Source organism: Amaranthus tricolor, chromosome 1, assembly GCF_026212465.1.
Source record: "Amaranthus tricolor cultivar Red isolate AtriRed21 chromosome 1, ASM2621246v1, whole genome shotgun sequence".
NCBI classification, from domain to species: domain Eukaryota; kingdom Viridiplantae; phylum Streptophyta; class Magnoliopsida; order Caryophyllales; family Amaranthaceae; genus Amaranthus; species Amaranthus tricolor.
In genome coordinates, this window is record NC_080047.1 from 37,859,775 (window position 1) to 37,880,386 (window position 20,612).

The window sequence follows — 20,612 nt, forward strand, 5'->3', positions numbered from 1 at the left end:
ATTGTTCCATCGTAACTTTTTTACACATAAAACGTTAGCAAACGTTAATTTTAAAGCTTAAAGGCTATTGTACGTCTGTTTATGCGACTTACCATTTCAATTCCATCAGTTTCAATCTTTTTTCCTGAAACATAAACCCTAACTCTGCATCTTTCATCCAAATCACTATTTCAAATCACATTTGAATTTAGGGGGAAAAATTTGATTTGAATGAAAGATGATAGAGTAGGGTTTATGTTTTGGGGGAAAAGGTTGAAACTGATAAAATTTAAAATGGTGAGTCGTATAAATAGGTGCACAACAACCTTTAAGCTTCGAAATTAACGTTTGGTAACGTTTTATGTGCAACAAGATCACGGTAGAATAATTTGGTAAACATCATGATTACCGCGTGAATTTTTTAAAAGTTTTGGTTACTACATGGAAAATCCAAAACCTCAAGGCTACCACGTAGAATTTTCCTTTTATGGTGGATTTGAAATATTTTACGCTTGGTAATCTTATCTTGTAATAAACAATCGTGTGTTTGATTTTGTCATGTTTACGATACTAATAATGTGATTTATAAAACGAAAATATAATATTAATAAATTCAACTATTCTTCATCTTTAAATACACTTAACTATCAATTAACCTGAGATACATTAAGTATATAGAGTCTTTGTTAACTCACAATACATTCAATTATTTCTTGTCAACTCAAAATACACTATTATTATTATTATTATTATTATTATTATTATTATTATTATTATTATTGTTAAAGATAAATTTGATTCACTAAAAGTTGATTGACCCCAATAATTGAGTATATTTTAAATTATTTGTAATTGTGTGTATTTTGAGTGGATAGGGAATAATTAGGTTTACTAATATTATATTTTCCTACATATAAAAATTCTATAACGATCTTTCAACATTTGCAATTCACTTCATTTTATATTAATTAACCAATGTTACTTATACGTACATTGTACGAGTACTTTCAATCAATTTATTCACTTCATTTTATATTGATTGGGTTTACTAATATTATATTTTTCTACATATAACTATTTGATAATTATCTTTCGTTTACTGGTTGGTATTCTTGTTTTTACTTGTCTTTTTACATAGTTTTCTTTTATTCGTTTTTACCTAATTATTTTTGTTTATTTGTATGTCTTTTATTTGTTTATAGGTTTTTGACTACTGAGGATTCTTTTATGCATCTTTCTCGAGCCACTCTACTTTATGGGTATGAGTTGTCACCTTTTTCCTTTTTCAGATCCTAATTATAGTTTTTATGAGGTAGATACACTGGACATGATGATAATAATTATTTATAAATATCTACATACCAAAAACTTTATACATTGCATGAATTTCTATACTAATTTGATATAGTACTCCATCTTAGCCATCTAAATGCAAAATGAAAGTTTAAATTCTATTGTTTTTTTCAAGTGACCATCTCAATAGTAAACTTTTTTTTTTACAATAAGTAAGCGGTCCCATTAAAAAACTATTAATAATATATAATAATATAATATAAAAGTCAAAAGTATTTAACAGTCAACTTTTAAAGTAGGTAAATAATAATTCTTTTTATATTCATAATTAGAATCTCAAATTCGACCTTGATCTCATTTTGAAGTTGGATTGATAGTCGTGACTTCAAGATGTATTTGATATTGTATTAGACTATTAGGTTTATATGTACAATAACCGTTCAAGAGTGTAAGGATGCACAAACTCATAATTGGCATAAAATATTCCATACCTTCTAAGTCTTCAATGATGAATTTTTAATGTTACAACTTACAAGTCTATGTGTGCACACATGTTTAGTAATTTGGTCCAAGTTACCGGTTCAGATATTTTTTTATTAATAGCATCCAAATTGACGGTTCAAGGCCCAATTGAATTAGTCTTTTTCCAAAGGACTAAGAGTCTTAAATGTGGGTTTAAAACCCATCCTTTTAAGTATACAAATTCTTCTATAAATTCTTGTATGTGAAAATCCTATTGTGAGATGAACTTTATAAATAGGTTAATATAAATTCTTGTATGAGATCGTCTCATCATGATACTTAGATTAAAGAATTCAATAATTAAAATTTTTAATATAATGAAACTTTTGTATTTTATACTCAACTATGAAATTACCAATCTCATAATTCAGAATGTCTTGAATCATATTATCCTTGAGTTGGGCTAAATTCCTCATTTTGTTTGTAAATCTCTCACTTGTCTTTCAAAAGGATAACCCCACGTCAAAAAAATTTGGACTAGAAGCTTAATTTTACGAACAAGATGGACAATAAATGAATTATTATGTTGAAAAAAGAAGGTGGAAAATACATGTATATATAACTTTTATAAACTTTCATCACATCAACTTGAAGTGTATTAAGTTTCAAGGGATCAAGCACTTTACTACATATTTTGTTGAAGAACGAACAATCGTGAGATTTCATACTTTTCTTCAACTCACCATTTAAGGGCACAAATCTTTTCATGTTGTATGAGTACCCCGATGGAATTTTAATGCCATACAAAGACTCACAAAAGACTCTTCTTTGGAAAATGTGTAGCAAGTTGAAGGCAAATAAGTCTTTTCAACATCCTTGCTCATCTTCTTTTTCTATATAACTTTTCTTTGTCATTTCCTAAGATGTTCATGAACGTCCCGAGTATGACATCAAATACATTTTTCTCAACATGCATAACATCGAGACAATGCATAATCTGTAGATCTCTATAATATGGAAGCTTCCAAAGATTGACTCTTTCTTCCATAGTATGCTTTCATCACATGCTATTGCCATGTTTTACCAAATATTGTTTCAACACCCTTGACTTGCTTGTAGATCTCATAAGTGGTTAACGATTGACGAGCTACATGCTCTTCAACCTCTTCGTTGAACACGTTCTTCTTGTTACAATAGGCGTGATCATGTGGTATAGACTTTGGATGGGACTTGAATATATATTTGCACTTAGGAATTTATGATTATGGATACAAATTGGACATTATTTCTTTCCTTTGTTCTTATATACCCTAATAAGTTTTCGTATGCCGCAATATCGCATAAGAGCATTGCATGCAATGTGAACACCTCTTCAGCAAGTCATCAAATGTACTTTATCTAACATTTTTCTTAAATCCTCAATGAGGGGTACAAGATAAATCTATATTATTTTCAAGTTATTTAGGACTCAAGAGTAGAAATAGTGGGTTTAGAAAATTCGTAGGAATGGAAAAAGGGGATTCCAAAGTGTGGGAGGAGGGGCTGTGGGAGGCCGTCGGTGCTAGGCGAGGAGAGGGGGTGGCTAGTTTTGGTGAAGGTGGCTGGGTTGAGGTGTAGGAAGGGAAGGGGGCTAGGTAATTAGGATTTTTTTTGTTTTTTTGTTTTTCCTTTTTTATTTTATTATGGTAACCTATTATAATTGGAATACATGTAAAAAGGTAGGTTGGGAGCAAATTGATAGAAAAGGATTGATTATTAGCAAATAATCCAAATATGAGATTATAACAAATGAGTAAAATGTGAAATTATTAATATATTATTTTTTCTAAAAAAATAATAATAGTTAAATTGACAAATAATCTATATATTTGTTCGAAAAAATAAATGACATGACTTGGTGATAATAATGTTGTTTTCGATCAAAGACTATCAAAATCTAAGGTTGCTCATCTAAAATTGGAGGGAGATGATATGGAATGAGTGTTCTTTCCATCGTGCGACCTCCTTTTAACTTTCAAATTTCAATAATAAGGCCGGTCTATTATTACAAAAATAAAATAATAAGAAGACCGGTCTTCATACGAAAAAAAAGGCCGGGCTATTCAATACACCAAAAATAAAGGCCGGATTTTCTACCTCTCGCAAGCAGGCAACTAGGCAAGGCAACCACCCACGGTCCAGAGAGCCGCTGATACCGGCTTACAACACACTTCTCACCGGATCTCCGCCATATGCGATTCTTTGCGCGGCGTTGCTTCTAAGGTTTTCTGACCATTTCCTTTTGAATTTTACTGTCTTTTTAAAATTTTCAAGTAACTATAGATCTGAATTGTGGTGCTTAATTTGTTACTTTTCATGTTCTTAAGTTTACATTTCTGTGATTTTACTATTTCAGTTTTTGGTTGAGGTTTAATGGACCTTTAATTTGGTTTTCGAAATGTTTGAATTAAATTAGGTTAAAAGATGTTTATGTTGCACGGTGACTTAATTACTTAGAGCCACACTTGGATTGATATCTTTCAATTTGTTATTAGGTTTTATGAGATGATTTCTGTAAATTGAATTTGAATCCGGATTGGAGGGCAAATGCTGGAAATGGAGAATGATACTGCAAGTTCAGTTGATGTTATTTTGGAATTTTTGAAAAAGAATGGATTTTCACGGGCTGAAGCTGCGTTGCGCAATGAGTTGAATAATCGTCCTGATAATAATGGGTTTCAGAAATTAAGCCTTGAAGAGAAGGAAAGGGGTAAGAAAGCTGTAGAAGAAAATGTGGAGAAGATTTCAGTTGGAAAATTAGATTTTAGTTCCTGGAGTAGTGGTGAGGTTTCTAAAGAGCTTATTGTCAAAGAGATAGAATGTGGAACAACTAGTCATGGCAAGAAAAGCAAGTGGAACTCAACTTCTATAGATGACCCAAAAACTGCGGTCGACAAAAGCTTCTCTTTTTCAAAAGGTTCTGATGATACAGTTCTGGATTTATGTTCCTGGAAGTATGATCAAAAGAACAGCTCTGGGGATCATTCTAAAAGCAGCAGTAGTATTATAGATCCTGCTCCCCCTGATTTACAGACTGGCTGCCCTTCAAATTTTCGTGTTTCTGAGTCCTTAAGTGGTATGGGAAAAGTTGATTTGCAACCAGTTAATGATATCATCTTCTCGGAAAAGCGATTATCTTGGGTTTCTGGTTCTGGTAAAGCAAGTACTGATGCAAACTGGGAGTCTCAGCCAATTGATCTTAAAGATGTTGATAAACACAAACAAAGTGACATTTTGCAATCTAAAGGCAACTCTGCAGATGAAACTAAAGCTAGAAACGAAGCCGGTTCTTGTTCCTCACGGGGCAAATCGAACGATTGTGCCGTCAAGACTGTTTTGTCATTTTCTAACATGGATATTCCAACCAACAGTGACAGTGCTCTTGTTTCCGGAAACAAGGACGTATCTAGGAAATCAAACATGGACGACATTAGAGCTGCTGTTAAGGAACAAGTGGATGAGGTTGGAAGGTCTCTATATCTCTCGAAGCTTCAAGGAATTTGTCACAAAAAGGATGTAGACTATTCAGGTTTGCCTTTGATTTCAGAGACTCAGAAGGAAGAATACCCTAGGTTACCTCCTGTTCGACTCAAGTCTGAAGATAAGCCGTTGAGTGTTAATTGGGAGGAAAGATTTGATAATGATGGACCGAGTTTGAAGTTGAGTAGTTCTGATAGTGCTTATCTTTTGGGTTCGTATTTGGATGTTCCTGTTGGTCAAGAGATCAGTTCTTCAGGTTAGTGCATTGATGAGTTGATTCTTGTCTGTTTATCTATTTACCTTTTCTTTTAGTTGATATGTTTTGCTTTAGTTGCATACATATCTCAACTATGATTTATAGTTTTGCTTTCTAAACTTACTGTATTACATTTGCTTATTTAAAGCTTCTCCATCTCATGTTAAGTAACGAGAGTAGGCATTTGCCTGTTATTTTGTAATTAAAATCTAACATATTTTCTGTTTATTGGAGGAGCTTTCTGATCCTTGCGAAGTATACTGAAAATTGATGCTGTGGCACATTGTCTCAGTTATAAGATTGTATATTCTGTTATGATTCTGAATTTTGCATATGTTATGAAAATGAAACTGTTTATATTTGAATTTTAGTCAGATGTAAGCCAAATGTGACAGCTTCTAAGTGACTTATACAGCTTCAAAATTATAAAGGGTATTGATCTCATCCAGGATAATTTGAAAGAAAGGGGAGGGGGCTAGTTCCTAATCTTATACTTTCTGGAGAACCATGCGTGGAACGAAGGGTTTTACTAAAGAAATGATTCTATCTTAGAAACTAATATGATAAGGTCAAGTATCATATAATATTGATTGTAGTGTAAAATGGGTGCATGTCAAAGTGTCGAGCTTGCCAAGACTCATAATTGTAGGGATAGAGGCCTCGTTTTGCAAATACGGATTAGTAAACCATGTTTATGAAGTGCATTCCTGATTAGAATCACCTTTTCATGTGACTACATGCTGTAAAATACATGCACACATTATTTGACTTTTCCTGCTAAATTTCTTTTCCATATTCTTATCTCAAGCTTATTCATAAACACATATTTTACAACCTTCTTTTATTTTCCCTTTTTTTGGTATATTTTCTTTTTGCTGCCTATGTTTGACGAAACTGAATTGTAAAGGTGATAATTGAAGTTTTGGGTGTATATTTCATGTCCTTGTCAAAGTTTGAATTGTCTGACTTGGTAAAATAAAGATTCAAAGTAGCATGGATTCTGACTTTGAGACTTTTTTCATTTTTTAGCTCAAAATGATATTTTCTCTCCCCCCTTCAGATCTTGGCAACCGCCTCCCCCAACCTACCAATACCTTTTAGTTAGTTACTTATCGAATTACCCCTTAACTCATTCTTCTCCTTCTAACCTTATCCCGACTTGTAAAAATTAGGTAGGGATGCTATAATGATTAGCTGGAATGGTAAGGGAAGAAAGGAAAAATACATCTAAGTTCTGAGGCCCTATTGTGTTCTGATTGTTGTGAGATCGTCTTGACCTTTTTACTTATTAGCTATTCTACCTTTGTTTTTGTTGTCCTTGACTCCTTGTTATGGTAGCTTCACATATTAAGAAAACATTTAAGCACCAACCTTCACCGAGCGACAAAACCACCACGCAGTGTAAATACACCACCGTCAACCAATTTCCATTTTCACCATCAACCTTTTCCACCGAAATCACCTTACATTTCCACCATTGCTACTATCTATTAAGTATTAACATCACTTAGATAAAGGCACCACTTTCACCACCATTAAACATTCACTAATCACCGTTGACTGCCACTTAGAAGAATACAAAAGAAATTAATAGCCCCCACCACCATTCACATATACATCCACCTAAGAACTCACAATCAAATAAAGAGAAACGATATGTTTTGATCAACCATCACATTGATCATCACCACAACTTCCCAAAATGACTAGACCCTGTTAAATATGATCTCTATGCAACCACAAATACAAAAGCGTAAAGCATTGCCACAATTGTTTGAATATGATGACAAAGATTCCACATTTGCACATATTAATAATAGTTTGCGGTTCAAAATTTATTTCCATTTTTTTCTTCATGTGGTGCCAAACTCTTGGCCACTTTGGCAGAGGTACCAACATGGTGCAAAAATAAGGTAACGGTTGTGGTCGCGGTTGCTGCTGCGGTTGCGGTAACAAATATAGTAGTACAGGAACGAGGGTGGTGCGATTTTCGTATCGTCAAATTTCGGTCGAATTATCTAAACCATGAAATATCGCTTAAAATGGTCTAAATATGGTTTTGTTTCACCTTTACGATGCAGGTGATCTCAGTTTAGTAAATTTGAAAATCTTTACAATACGATCGATATGATATGATACGGCCTTGTTTGTGTACTATGGGTACAAACAAATTTAGTTTTAAAAAGTGCGAGGTACACTAAGTCATAAAAGGGCTACACCTTACCTCTATGTGCTAAACGCATAAAAAAATTCGCAGATGTGGATTGTTAACTTGAAACAAATTCATTTATCATAGTTTTGTAGAACATATGTATTCCTTTTAGAACCTAGTACACTTTAAAAAAAGATAATAACGGCTAATATGTTTGAATAACAACTTTTCGTGGTTGTTACTTCATGATTTTAAATCACGGGCGGGGTTTTGCGGTTTGGTAACTCAAAATCCTTCATAACAGAGCAACCTCATTTTTATTTCATGCTTGGACGCGACTTGGTGTAGTATTGGGATAAAAGCGCACACCAAAACATGTAATGTTTTTGATTTTTTTTCAACTTTTTTGAATTAGTGCTTTGTACCTCTTGATGCCTCCGCCTTGTGCACCTCGCCTGGACTTGAAAAGGCATTTTTACTCACCTCGGTGGCGCCCTGTGTCAAAAAAGATTCTTTCTAGGAGGCTAATAAATATCATGGTGGGTTAGCGGGAAAGCTTAGTGATGGCTTTCCTTATGGGAGGTTATGTGGGAGGAGATTGGTAGTTTGGGTTGGTTACTACTGGTAATAATTATGTAGTGATGAGGAAGTGAGTAGTTGGGATTTGATATTTTGGATAATTAATTAAGACATTAGGAGATTTTAATTGATGGGATAGAGATAATGTTGGGTAATAGTGGGATCAAAGAAGGAAAAGTAAGGGTATATACTAATAAACATGAGATGCGTTATAAAAAGATTTTAGAGTGGACTAAAAAATGAAGAACGGACAAAGATAGAAAGTTTGACCCTAAAACGGAGGAATTAGCATCTAGGTTTTATTTGAGAATCCTGTTTGGTTATTCCAGCAGGTGATTTCCTAGTGTGCTCAATTTAATTTAACTTTATAATAAATAGTTTGGGCATTAGTTAACTGAACTCAGATTTACAATACTGTCATTTTGTTTTGGCATTTGATCAATTATATAAATATTAATTAAATGCATAACATGAAGACAATGGTGAATGAGTTTTGCCGGGAGTGCTAAGTGGGAAAATGTTTGATAGAAGCAGCTATTTTAGTGTTAAGTTTCAATTTGGTATGTAAGTAGAGGTTGAACCTCCCTAGTTAATGAATGTGTGAACTAAGGTCTAAAAGTCCAATTGTTGCACTTGCTTTGGTCTTTAAACTTTAATACTTGCAAGTTGCAAGACTGACTTCTAGACTTTTTTTCGTGAATAGTGTTTGGTCTAAAAGTACATTTATAGTAAATATATAAAAACAAAAGTTATATAGGATAATGTTGGGTTTATATTATTTTATATCATCCAAACATCAAATTTTTATTGAAGATATTATTGGTCAAAGTTGTCCATTAGAGTGCGTGCAAAGCAAATAGTGCAGGGATTAAAACACAAATATAAACATTCCGTAATACTTTAATATACCAGAAAGAAAGTCAGGAAAAATCACTACGTGGAAGAGTTAAATTATTATGGATGAAAGCCCAACTTGTCTGTATAGCGCTGACATCAAGATGTAAGGACTGAGAAGTATTGAATTTTGTTTATCATTTGGACTTATTAAGAATATCTAACAAAGTTGTATGTGTGGATGATGCTTGGACGAAACAGCAATGCTTACTGGATTCTTGTCCCGTTTCTAATGCTTACTTATTTAATATAATTCTAATCCCGTTTCTTTTTCTGTTCTTTTTTATCTAGTTTGTTATTCCAAGCTGTCTGGCATGGTTTCATGGTAAAATGCTATGACATCTTATTTAGAGCTAACTTGAGATTTGATATGATGATCCAGGTGCCAAGAGAGTGAATGGAGGCAATTGGTTATCTGTAAGTCGGGGTATAACAGAAGATGCTTCTGATCTAGTCTCTGGTTTTGCTACCATTGGTGATGGCTTAAGCGAATCTATTGACTACCCGAATGACTATTGGGACTCTGATGAGTATGATGATGACGATGATGTGGGATACATGAGACAACCTATTGAGGATGAGACTTGGTTTTTAGCTCATGAAATTGATTATCCAAGCGATAATGAAAAAGGAACGGGACAAGGGAGTATACCGGATCCCCAAGAGAGGGCTATAACCAAGGTGGAGGAGGATGATCAATCCTTTGAGGAGGAGGATTCTTATTTTTCTGGTGAGCAATATATCCATTCAAAATCCATGGAGCCTATTTCAGCTTTGAATGATCCTATTGGGCTGTCTGTTACAGAAGTGTATGAGAAATCTGATGGTAATAATATAATAGGTCATTATGACGGTCAATTGATGGATGAGGAAGAGCTGAACCTTATGCGTTCTGAACCTGTTTGGCAAGGCTTTGTGACACAGTCAGATGATCTGATCATGCTGGGTGATGGCAAGGTCATGAATGAATGTGGGAGGCCTGTGCTGGATGATGGATCCATTGACGATGACCAACATGGTACTGTTAGATCCATTGGTGTGGGAATCAACAGTGATGCTGCTGACATTGGTAGTGAAGTACGTGACAGTTTAATTGGTGGAAGTAGTGAGGGGGACTTTGAGTATTTCCATGATCATGAAGTGTTTCAAAAAAGGACTACCAAGGACAGGAAAAAAGTGTTTAAGCATGAAGCTGATCAATATTTGATGGAAACTGATAAAGATACATGCTTACAACTCAGAAATCATTCAGATGTAGGGTTTTCATTTGTGCCTCCTATGAGAGGTGAGCCTGCAGGCTCTAATAAACCTTTATGGTCTAGCAACAACAATAGTGTAGGTGATGAATGTAATTATAGTTTAGGAAATGATGATATGCTTGCATCATGGAGACAAAAAAGTAGCAGTTCTTCACCAACCAGGAGTCCTGAAAATGAAAATAATCCTCCTATTGATAGATCAGCTGAATCTAGTCCTTTTACTCTCTCAGATTATGCTTATGCTGAAAAGGTTCGTGTAAAAAGAGCAGTTGATGAAAAAACGGCAAGCTTGAGAGAAGATGATGTTGGAGCATCTTTGGAGGATGAAGAAGCAGCTGCTGTTCAGGAACAAGTGAGGCAGATAAAGGCACAGGAAGAGGAATTCGAGACTTTCAATTTGAAAATAGTGCATAGAAAAAACAGGTACATACCTTTCTTTCAGTCATTTGTTGTGTAATAAATATGGTTGTTGCCTGCATGTTTGTAATTTTGTATTCTATTTGAATCAAATTGATCCCTTTGAGCCATGAAATGCTTAATTGAGTGTACTCTTGACTCTACTTTATTGAGTATATTGAGTTGTTATCATTTGGTCCATTTTTCATTGAAAGCCTTAATGAACCTGGCTATGTGATAGGAGTGGTTCATAAGCGAAATATGTGGGATAAAGTTTGCAATATGCAGACTTTCGATTTATGAAAACTTGGTTTTTTAGTGGATACGGTCCCTTAAATTATTGGGATTCACTACCACATGTCTAAGTGCCAATAGTCTTATTGAATTACTGTGTAACTGTGTCTAATTTTGTGCTACACTATTGTTCAGTGGAAAGGTTTAGCTTGGAATTATAATTTACTGAATCATAGGTTTCATTAAAGTGTCTTTATATTGTTTATGCTACAAAGTAGGTAGGCCTACTGATTGCTTCGTCTTAAATGAGGCTTAGCTTTCAAAATTGGGATGCACCGCGAGGTGTATGGTGACAGTACATCCCTTCTGCTCAACTTTAGCTCTTTGTCGGTTTACCCTGTCTTTTTTTTTTTGGCTTGTGAAATAAACTTCTAGTAAAACTTAAGCAGAGCCCAAAGAGAGGAAAGATAAAGTTAAGAAGAGGGAGGGGTACTGCATCATGTGGATCGTTGGTCAGAAGAAAACCTTTTTTGTATGGAGGCAGAAAGAAAGAGGAAAATAACCACTGGACAATTGACATTCATGTCAACCTTTAAAGCACAGTACAAAGTTAAGAAAGTGAATTCTATATGAGATTACTTGCATGACTCTATTTCCTTTTAATATTTTGAAATATTTGGATGGTGATGTTTTGGTGTATGCAATCATCAAAAGATGCTTGTGGTCATCTCTTTTAAAAAAACTGAATACCTTGATTACCAATTTGCAATTGGCCTTTGTTTGGGGGTTTCTTCCAAATGTGGCTTTCAATTTAGTGGGCTATTGATTGTTCATGCAGTCGGTTGAGGGCTTTAGCTGTGAATTTGAATCCTACAGCGAATTTTGTTTTGTAGAAACTTTGGTTGCCTTTCAGATTATAACTCAGGTTCCTTTTTTTACATCTCCGCAAAAGGCAAAGGCCGAGTGTTTTTCTTGTCCTATTTGTTTTCCATGTGGTTAGGGGCGTTAATGTGATTTCATTTGATTGTTTCATAGTTTGTTAAATAAAATGAAGTGAACAACAGAGTTTAGGAAATTACTTTTTGTACTTGGAAACAGTCCGACTATTCTTTTTCTAGTGAGTTTGCTCCACCAACCCCATAAAGCCATCATTCTGAGAACTGTGAGGGGGCAAATGTGTGTATTAATCTTTAGTTTGTAAAGCATAATCTAAGATTGTATGAACTTAATGACAGATGTACACCGAACTCTACAAGATTTCCTCTTTAAAGCTCGAAAGAGGTTATCACTTAATTGGATTCTGATTATAGGACAAAATGTTGCCCTTATCACCACATTGTAAAGATTTTTGCATTTATTGCGACCAATATATAGGCCGAGACAATTGCTAAACCATCTGTATTGCACACGTAATCCGTTTCACAATCGTTATCACGCCTGCGCCCGCATCCGAGATTTTGCACTATGGTTTGATAGTAGCTCCAACTTGAAATCTAAGACTATTTTTCATGATTCCAATGTTTGAAACCATTTTCAATATGGGATTTGGGAGGGGAAGTGGTGGTAGTTGGATGAAATCTTTTGTGAATCAGATACCTTTGTATTGCTTTATAACTTCTTGCCTCGTTATGAAATTTTATTGGGTTCTAGCTTGCCATTAAGAATTCTGTAAACTTCAAAGTGCTGAGTGACGACAATAAAATGAAGTCAAATCTTGTTCATCGGAGTAAATTGAACATGTCTTGTAAATGAATCTGAAGAACATTTTTCCTCTGTCCCATAGAGATTTCTACATTTAACATGTTAATGTGAGAGTGTTTGTGTCAAACGTACCATCTCTGTTGTACAATGGAGTAGCTGTGATGAAATATGAACCCTGAAAGTTATATTAATTTATTTTTCTTGTTATCTGTATTTTTATGCTTGCACTACTTCTAAAGAGTTTGGGTCTTGAGGAAATGGGCTGTCATAAATAAATCATACTTCTTTCCAACCCATTTGAGTGAATCTTTCTAATCTTTGTTTCCTCTATCATTGCATTGTTAGAAACGGTGCAAAAGCCTCTTGCTCATTGCTTTGTCTTTTTTTCTGAGTTTTTATGGCTCTTAGACCTACTTATTACAATGTTTCATGCTTTTGATTATGGTTCCACTGGTTTTGCCCTTTTTCCAGAACTGGCTTTGAAGAAGACAAAAATTTTCATGTAGTACTTAACTCAGTCATAGCAGGACGCTACCATGTTACCGAGTATCTTGGATCAGCTGCATTCAGTAAAGCTATTCAAGCACATGATCTACATACAGGCATGGATGTTTGTGTGAAGATTATAAAAAATAATAAGGATTTTTTTGATCAGAGTCTTGATGAGATAAAGCTTCTCAAGTTTGTAAACAAACATGATCCCGCTGACAAGTACCACATTCTCCGGTTATATGATTATTTTTACTACCGTGTAAGTTCTTATCTTGCATACCTTTGATTTCCCCTCTCTCTCTCTTTTTTTTTTTTTTTTTTCCTTGTCTTATGATTTTATCCTTTATTCATAGTGTGCTTTGCTTTATGTTCTTTCATTTACTTTTGGCATTTTTTATATTTCATCTCTACTAGACTACTATTATGATGGGTTAAAGTTTGCTACTCTTTCCCAAACAAGATTGAAGAGATGAAAAGAAATAGCACATTGTGGTCTAGGCAATGTGCATCCAAGGTTACTCACATTTTAAGTGAGCCTACCTACTAACTCATACTGACATTTCTTAAGATTTCATAATAGATCCAGATTGAGGAATAGGAAGCACTTGTAGATATGGGTCCAGTTTTCATTTTGTATTGCTTTGTACCGCTGTCGTCATTTTGGACTGTTATGCAGAAAAGTAAATAACGGGAGTGGTGGATGCACTTAATTTCTACTTGGCCTTTTTATTTTCTATGTTGTGGTCTTTTTCAACTTAGTTGGTTTCTCGTCTTTTATCGTCTTGCTTTCTCTTTATACCATTTTCCTTCGTTTTTGTTCCATTATTCTCTCTCCAAGTGAGAGAGTACAATTTTTTTCCTCGTGATTTGCTACATTTTTTTGTTGTTAAGACTCTAGTTTAAATTATATCATCGATGCAATGGACCTTAGTTCTTTATTTAGCTTTCTTGCATAGTCTTCTTTGGGCCAATTTATTTGCCATGTAGGTTTTTTTTATATAATAAAACATTAATGCAATGCTCGAGTGAGCTCAACTCAAGTTTGAGCTTGGTTTGATACTTAAATTAGTTAAGCCTATTAGGGAAAGTTTTTGGTGAAACGATCGGATAACAACTAACAAAATCTAATATATCAATAGAATACACATTTGTAAATTATCTATGATTTTAATAAAATTTGCATCATGTGCTTTATTTTAAATATAAATAAACGCAATATTGAAAAATTTGTAACTATGATATACTACTAGAATATTATACATTTGGTCAAGCTTGATTCAACCTCGATTTTAAGATTGGATTGACCGGAGCCTTAGAGTTCTAGGTCTGGCAATGCTCAAGTTTAGTTAGGGCTTAGGCTCAAATTTTGTGGCTGCAATGCAAGCCAAACCAGGCTAGCTCGGGCTTGACTTGGCTTGTTTATACACCACTAGGTGCAATGTAAATGCTGACTATACCCCACCTTGATGTGCACTACTATAATTCATTTGGTGGTGATCTCCAATGCAAATACCTTATCATTTATTGTGTACGATCCTGTTTCTCTCTATTATTGTTTTCCAGAATGAAATACGGTGCGACATGTGGAACGAAAACCAAAATGTTGGACGCTCTGTAAGACGGCCTTGAAACGATGGGTACCAAAAATTCTAAAATCTTTCCTAGAGGATTAAAAAAATTATGATTGAAATTGGTAGAATCAGGTATAGAAAAATTAGGTTAAGATAATATCAAGATTGTTAGAATCAGGATCCTACCTAGGAACGATAAGGGGGTAGGATTAAAATTGGTAGAATCGGATCGTAAGATCGTAAGATCCTACTAATATGTTTTAATATGCTATAGAATGATTGATTCCTAGTCATATTTGTTCATTTTAGTTCATCTTTAAAGTTTTGTGCTGTAAATAAAGATTTATGTGACTTCATCTTTTAATTGATTAAGGAATACTTTTAATCATCATTTATGAGCTGCGAATGAGTAAGTACATGAATTTTCATAATTTTAATGACGATATATTTTTAACTTGTATTTGTATGCAAGTAAAAGCTAGAATATAAGAAATTTTTTTATAATTGAGACTACCCTTATCAGATCGGATTGTAGGATCGTAGAATTGTGTTATGATCCTTTCACCCATATTCTTGATCTTGGTAGAATCGTACGATCCTACCATTGTTAACATCCTACTTATGATCTAGATCGCTTGTTTTTTATGGAATGTAGAGTAGAATCGTAGATGAGAATCGAGATTTTGATAACCATTGATACAATATAGAACTCTTAAGAAAGATGAAGTGGGGACCTCAGGTTTTGGAAGAAAAAAGGAGTAAAACAGACCGCCACCTTCCTCTTAAAAAGAAAAACAATAAAAACAGAGGCTTGCAACTTGCAAGTTAAAAAACGAAAAGAAAAGCTGGAAAATCATAAGTCAAGTGGGAACGTGAAGAGTGATTTTATAATTTGATGAGTACTGCCTATCCAATTTCCCTAGAAAAGGCTACCTATCCTAAATACTCCACATTCAAGAAGGTCTCTCTGTTCTTGTGAGGTTTAATTTCATAGATTTCAGATGTGATTTCTAATGCCATCAATACATCATAGGCCTGCGTCATTCTGACGACCAAAAGCCCTATGGTCCACGCTCCATCGGTGTCTAGAAATCCCCCAATTCCAAATCTAGGGTCCCAATTCTTAGGCCTAGAAACGAACATAGGATCAATGCTGTCAATGTACTGGAATGCGACTCTTGACAACCCAGCTGGATTTCATTCTACGTTTCGGGACAAAAATTTCAAATTGTGCTACAGGCCTACGTCCTGCATTCTGGATAGTGGATACAATGATCTCAAAGTCCAAAAACGTTTTTCTTTGTTTTTTACTAGTGTTGTTTTATTCCCAAAAATGCTCAAATTTAATGGTGGGGCATAGCCTTCTCCTGTCATCACGAGTCCAGATTTGCCCGTAATGGAGTTTGGTGTCTGAAGTAGATGGTCTGTCGTGTATTGTTAGGGGGACTGTGTCTGAATAGGCCATTTCAAGTGGGAATCAAGTTATGTAACAAGTCGAGATGTGCTGGACAATTAGTGTGCAGACATACAATGTTTTTCTGCTCAAGAATTCCTCTTTCAAGCTTTGTCTGCAGCTGCTGAGCATGCATAATCAACTAATGTTATGTGCATGCATATTAAATCTGTTCCCTTGACTAGCTATTTCGTTTCCTCCGTTGTTAGCTGGTTGATATTGGATTTAAAGAGGTGGGCTGTGTTGGACTATTTTTAATGCTTGTTAAGAATTGTTTTGGAGACAGTGGCTGTCTTTCAAAATTGAACATGGACACAAGAAAAAGAATAATACTACTGAAGAGATAAATTTTATACCATACTATATAGACCTACATATAGGATGTTACATTTATAAATTGGTTTGTCCATACATCTCTCCCAATTTTTTCAATGCATATCTCACACTACTTAACTGAGAGCTAGATAAAAGGTGTCCACATAGTTTTAAAGTTTATTCCTTATTGATGTAAGCTGAAAGAATAATGACTTGTTGCAGGAACATTTGTTAATTGTTTGTGAGCTTCTCAAGGCAAACTTGTACGAGTTTCACAAATTTAATAGGGAATCTGGTGGAGAGGTTTATTTTACTATGCCAAGATTGCAGGTTAAGAGAGTGCTAATCTCCTGTATGTTTCTTTGTCTGAGACTTAATTTTGTGCTCTAAGTTTAAATTCTCATTTCTGCAGTCAATCACAATTCAAGTTTTGGAAGCTCTTCAGTTTCTGCACAGCCTTGGGCTTATACATTGTGACTTGAAGCCTGAGAATATCCTAGTAAAGAGCTACAGCAGATGTGAAGTGAAAGTAATTGACCTTGGGAGCAGTTGTTTTGAAACAGATCATCTATGTTCATATGTTCAATCGAGGTCATACCGAGCACCAGAGGTTCTTTTGGGCTTGCCATATGACAAAAAGATAGATATCTGGTCTCTTGGGTGCATCTTGGCAGAGCTTTGTACAGGCAATGTAAGTCTGTTGGGTGTGTGGCTCTCTTAATTCCATTTCATAAGAGTCTGGGTTCAAGATGGTTGAATATATGCTTTTTGTACTTCGAATCTTCAATGCATCAGAAGTTCTGTGTTATTTAAGTTCAAACTTTGCTGTACCTACCTGCTCTTTGACCCCTTTGTGGGTTAGTGATGAACCTATTTAATAAGTTAAATACAATCTCTTATGTCAAAGAGCCATCTTTCTAATGTGATCTGTTATGCATGTTTATTTAATCTTCATCTTTCTAAGTCTGTTGTGGTTTAGTTTTCTAATGTGGTACGGAATTTTGAATCTGATTTGCTTTGGGGCAAGAAAATGATGTTTTGTTTGTAACGCGATACCTTATATCTTGAGTCAAAAGCAATTAAGGGTTGAATATGGGTTCAATTAGCATTGCAATGGCCATTGGAAGTGATTTTTACTGAGATTTTAAGTAAAATGTAATGTAAAATTTCTTTTGGTCTTCCACTTTTGTTAATACTCCTTTTCATGAATCATGCGGTCATGCCTCATAAGACAAATTCTATTATTGTTTTTTCTGTGATGGGTGGAGCTCCGATGCCAATTAAACTTGGTTTGGCCTGCATTATCTTCTGATGAGATTCAATTTTCTAGATTGAGTGTTGGGTTTGATTTCGTAGTAAGAACTAACATGTTTTGTATCATAGGTCCTATTCCAAAATGATTCTCCAGCGACATTACTTGCTCGAGTCATTGGTATAATTGGCCCGATTGACCAGGGGATGCTTGCAAAGGGAAAAGATACATACAAATATTTTTCCAAGAATCACATGCTTTATGAACGAAATCAGGTAAGGGATTTTTTAATTTTATTTTGTCTACTTTTGGGAATCAACAAGGTGAATTTGTTGACATATCTCTTCCTTTTCTTTTGGTATCTGGTCGAATGTCAGAGCCTATTTCATTGCATATATCAAGATTTAAGAGTGGAGAATGTAATGAAGCATAGGCCATTGGACACCCTAAGAATGGGAACAAACTCCGTAAAAATTTGTTTTTATAATGCATTTCTTTGCTACATCTTTGGTGGTCTACTTCTAATAGCTTGGGACTGCTAATTTGTTCCGTGATACAATATTCTATTCAGAATGTCTATGGACATGCTCAACAAATTCCTTATAGTTTTAGAAAACTAGTCTCGGTTAACTTTAAAGTCTAAATTCAATCTAGCCGTTTTTCTTCCTAATTAGGATTCTCTTTCCTGCTTACCTCAACCTGTGGGTACGACATAACAAAGTGCTTCATGTGTTTGATGCTCCGTGATACATGTTTCCACTTCCTCGATCCGTGTCTTAAGTTTATGGGTGAATACATGTTACATTTCAGGAAACAAGCAGGTTGGAATACTTGATTCCTAAGAAGACGTCCCTAAGACATCGGCTGCCGATGGGAGACCAAGGCTTCATAGATTTTGTTGCACATTTGCTTGAAATAAACCCAAAAAAGCGTCCTTCTGCATCTGAGGCCTTGAAGCACCCATGGCTTTCATACCCATATGAACCAATATCATCTTAGGATCATCAAAATAGCTTGGTCTAAATGACAAGCAGGGCTGCCACATAAGTGCTTGTGGTAAACCTCGTCTAGGACACAGCCTACCACGATTCAGTTGTGCCAACTGATTAGCTCTGAAGAGTCATATATGATGCCAATTTGTCCTTGTGCCTTGCCTGCTCAATGCTGCTGCTAAAAGGTGATTTGGTTCTGTTTTTGTGTTTCCCGAATCAGCAGCCACATTGTATTCTGTTTTGACAATTATCAGAAGCTTTAATTTGCTACTGAAAGTTATGTTCTTAGGCATATTAGTCTGTTCTCATTATTCCCCCTTTTTTCTTGACCTTAACTTTTTTAGGGTTTTTCTTATAAATTTATTTTGGTTCTAGTGTACTTGGGGGGAAGGTAGAGGGGGCATACCGCAAACCAGCGTTGGGCTGTTGTAAATGTTGTGAAATGTGATTATCCATTTAGTTCTGGCCACAATCTTTAATTATTAGTCTATTGCTGGTGGAATTGGTCAATGTGTATTCAGTTTACGTTTACTTAGGTTTTTTTAGTTTTTTTGGGTACGAATTAAACCTCTAAGAATATAGTAAAAGTGCACTTGTGTGAGTTGTGCTACTAGTACTACTACCATGGTAGTTGACTACACAAATCTTGTTTGAACCAAAATTGGAAGGGGTTATTATTACTTACTCCCTCCTGTTCTAAATAAATGTCGAAAGAGGAGAGATGCCACATGTTATTCTAAAAATCTTAATATTAAAGTACTTCTTTGTTTCTTTTCAAATGTTTTATTTGCATTTTAGTTCTATTCATCAATTACTCTTAACTTGTATTTTATTTTTAATCTATGCATCAAAACATAGTCAAATGAGATATTGTTTACTTCGTCTCAACATAAGGTTTGTTGATATTTAGTTTTTATAATTTTTAATTATACACAATTATCGCTATTAAGTATTAAATTAGTGTATTGATAAATGTGCAAAAATCAAATGGGATATTTAAAATGAAACAAAAGAAGTAATTAAATATCTTCACTTTTTAAAAAAAAAAACAGTTCAAGAAAAAAGATGGATCATTAAAATGATGTTATTTTATTTTAACTTTTTATAGTGGTCATCAATTAGGTTGAAAATTTTATAATAAAACTCTCAAATGTTAGAATTTTTAAATAAGATATTTTAATGTTGACTTTAATGTGAAAAAATGTAATTTTAGTGTCAGCACACAATACATTTATAGTGGATGCCATTCAAATAATAAGTTCAAATAAGATGAGTTTATTACTAAACAATAATTCAATACTTACCTTCTTTTTTAGTTCATTAAAATTTTTATTTTAGAACATAAGCTTATTACTTATATTCAATAGTAAGAAATTTAGATGAATTATGCAATAATAAGTTCAATTCACTTTAATAAAATTGTAGAGATCCAAAATGAAAAATAGTTGGTTTTACTCTTTAATAATAAAAACGCAACATAATAATAATTAATAACTGAATTCTTAGCCGGTGATAGTAAAACGTTTAGATATAATATAAAATGCATATATAGGAGAAATCAAATTTTATGTTTGTTGGATGTGATTTTCTCCATGCTTTTTTATTTTTGTTTAAGAGCTAAAATTTTTGAGGATAATTTATTTTTATATCTTTTACACTTTCCGTGCTTAAAAATGCAAAATCTATAATTATAGCAATATCAAAACATGCCATTATCAATAATATAAGCTATAGGTTTAATTTTTAAAAAAATGCCATTATCATTTTTCATAAAACTGTTTATGTGTAGCATTCTTATGAAATAATTCCCTCC

General features: G+C 34.1%; 1 protein-coding gene across 2 annotated transcripts; it reads left to right on the plus strand.

The window, feature by feature from the left end:
• Window positions 1-3,707: 3,707 nt before the first annotated feature.
• On the plus strand, window positions 3,708-19,271 carry LOC130816811 (uncharacterized). 2 transcript variants are annotated; one of them, XM_057682874.1, is made up of 9 exons: window positions 3,744-3,996; window positions 4,269-5,509; window positions 9,517-10,419; window positions 10,624-10,816; window positions 13,196-13,475; window positions 16,778-16,885; window positions 16,968-17,246; window positions 17,939-18,082; window positions 18,618-19,271. In XM_057682874.1, the coding sequence occupies exons 2-9, from the start codon at window positions 4,321-4,323 to the stop codon at window positions 18,804-18,806; spliced, it is 3,285 nt and encodes a 1,094-aa protein (XP_057538857.1). In that variant the 5' UTR covers window positions 3,744-3,996; window positions 4,269-4,320; the 3' UTR covers window positions 18,807-19,271. The 2 variants fall into 2 exon arrangements, with proteins under 2 accessions (XP_057538856.1, XP_057538857.1); XM_057682873.1 differs by having other exon boundaries at window positions 3,708-3,996; window positions 9,517-10,816.
• The last annotated feature ends 1,341 nt before the right edge of the window (window positions 19,272-20,612 follow it).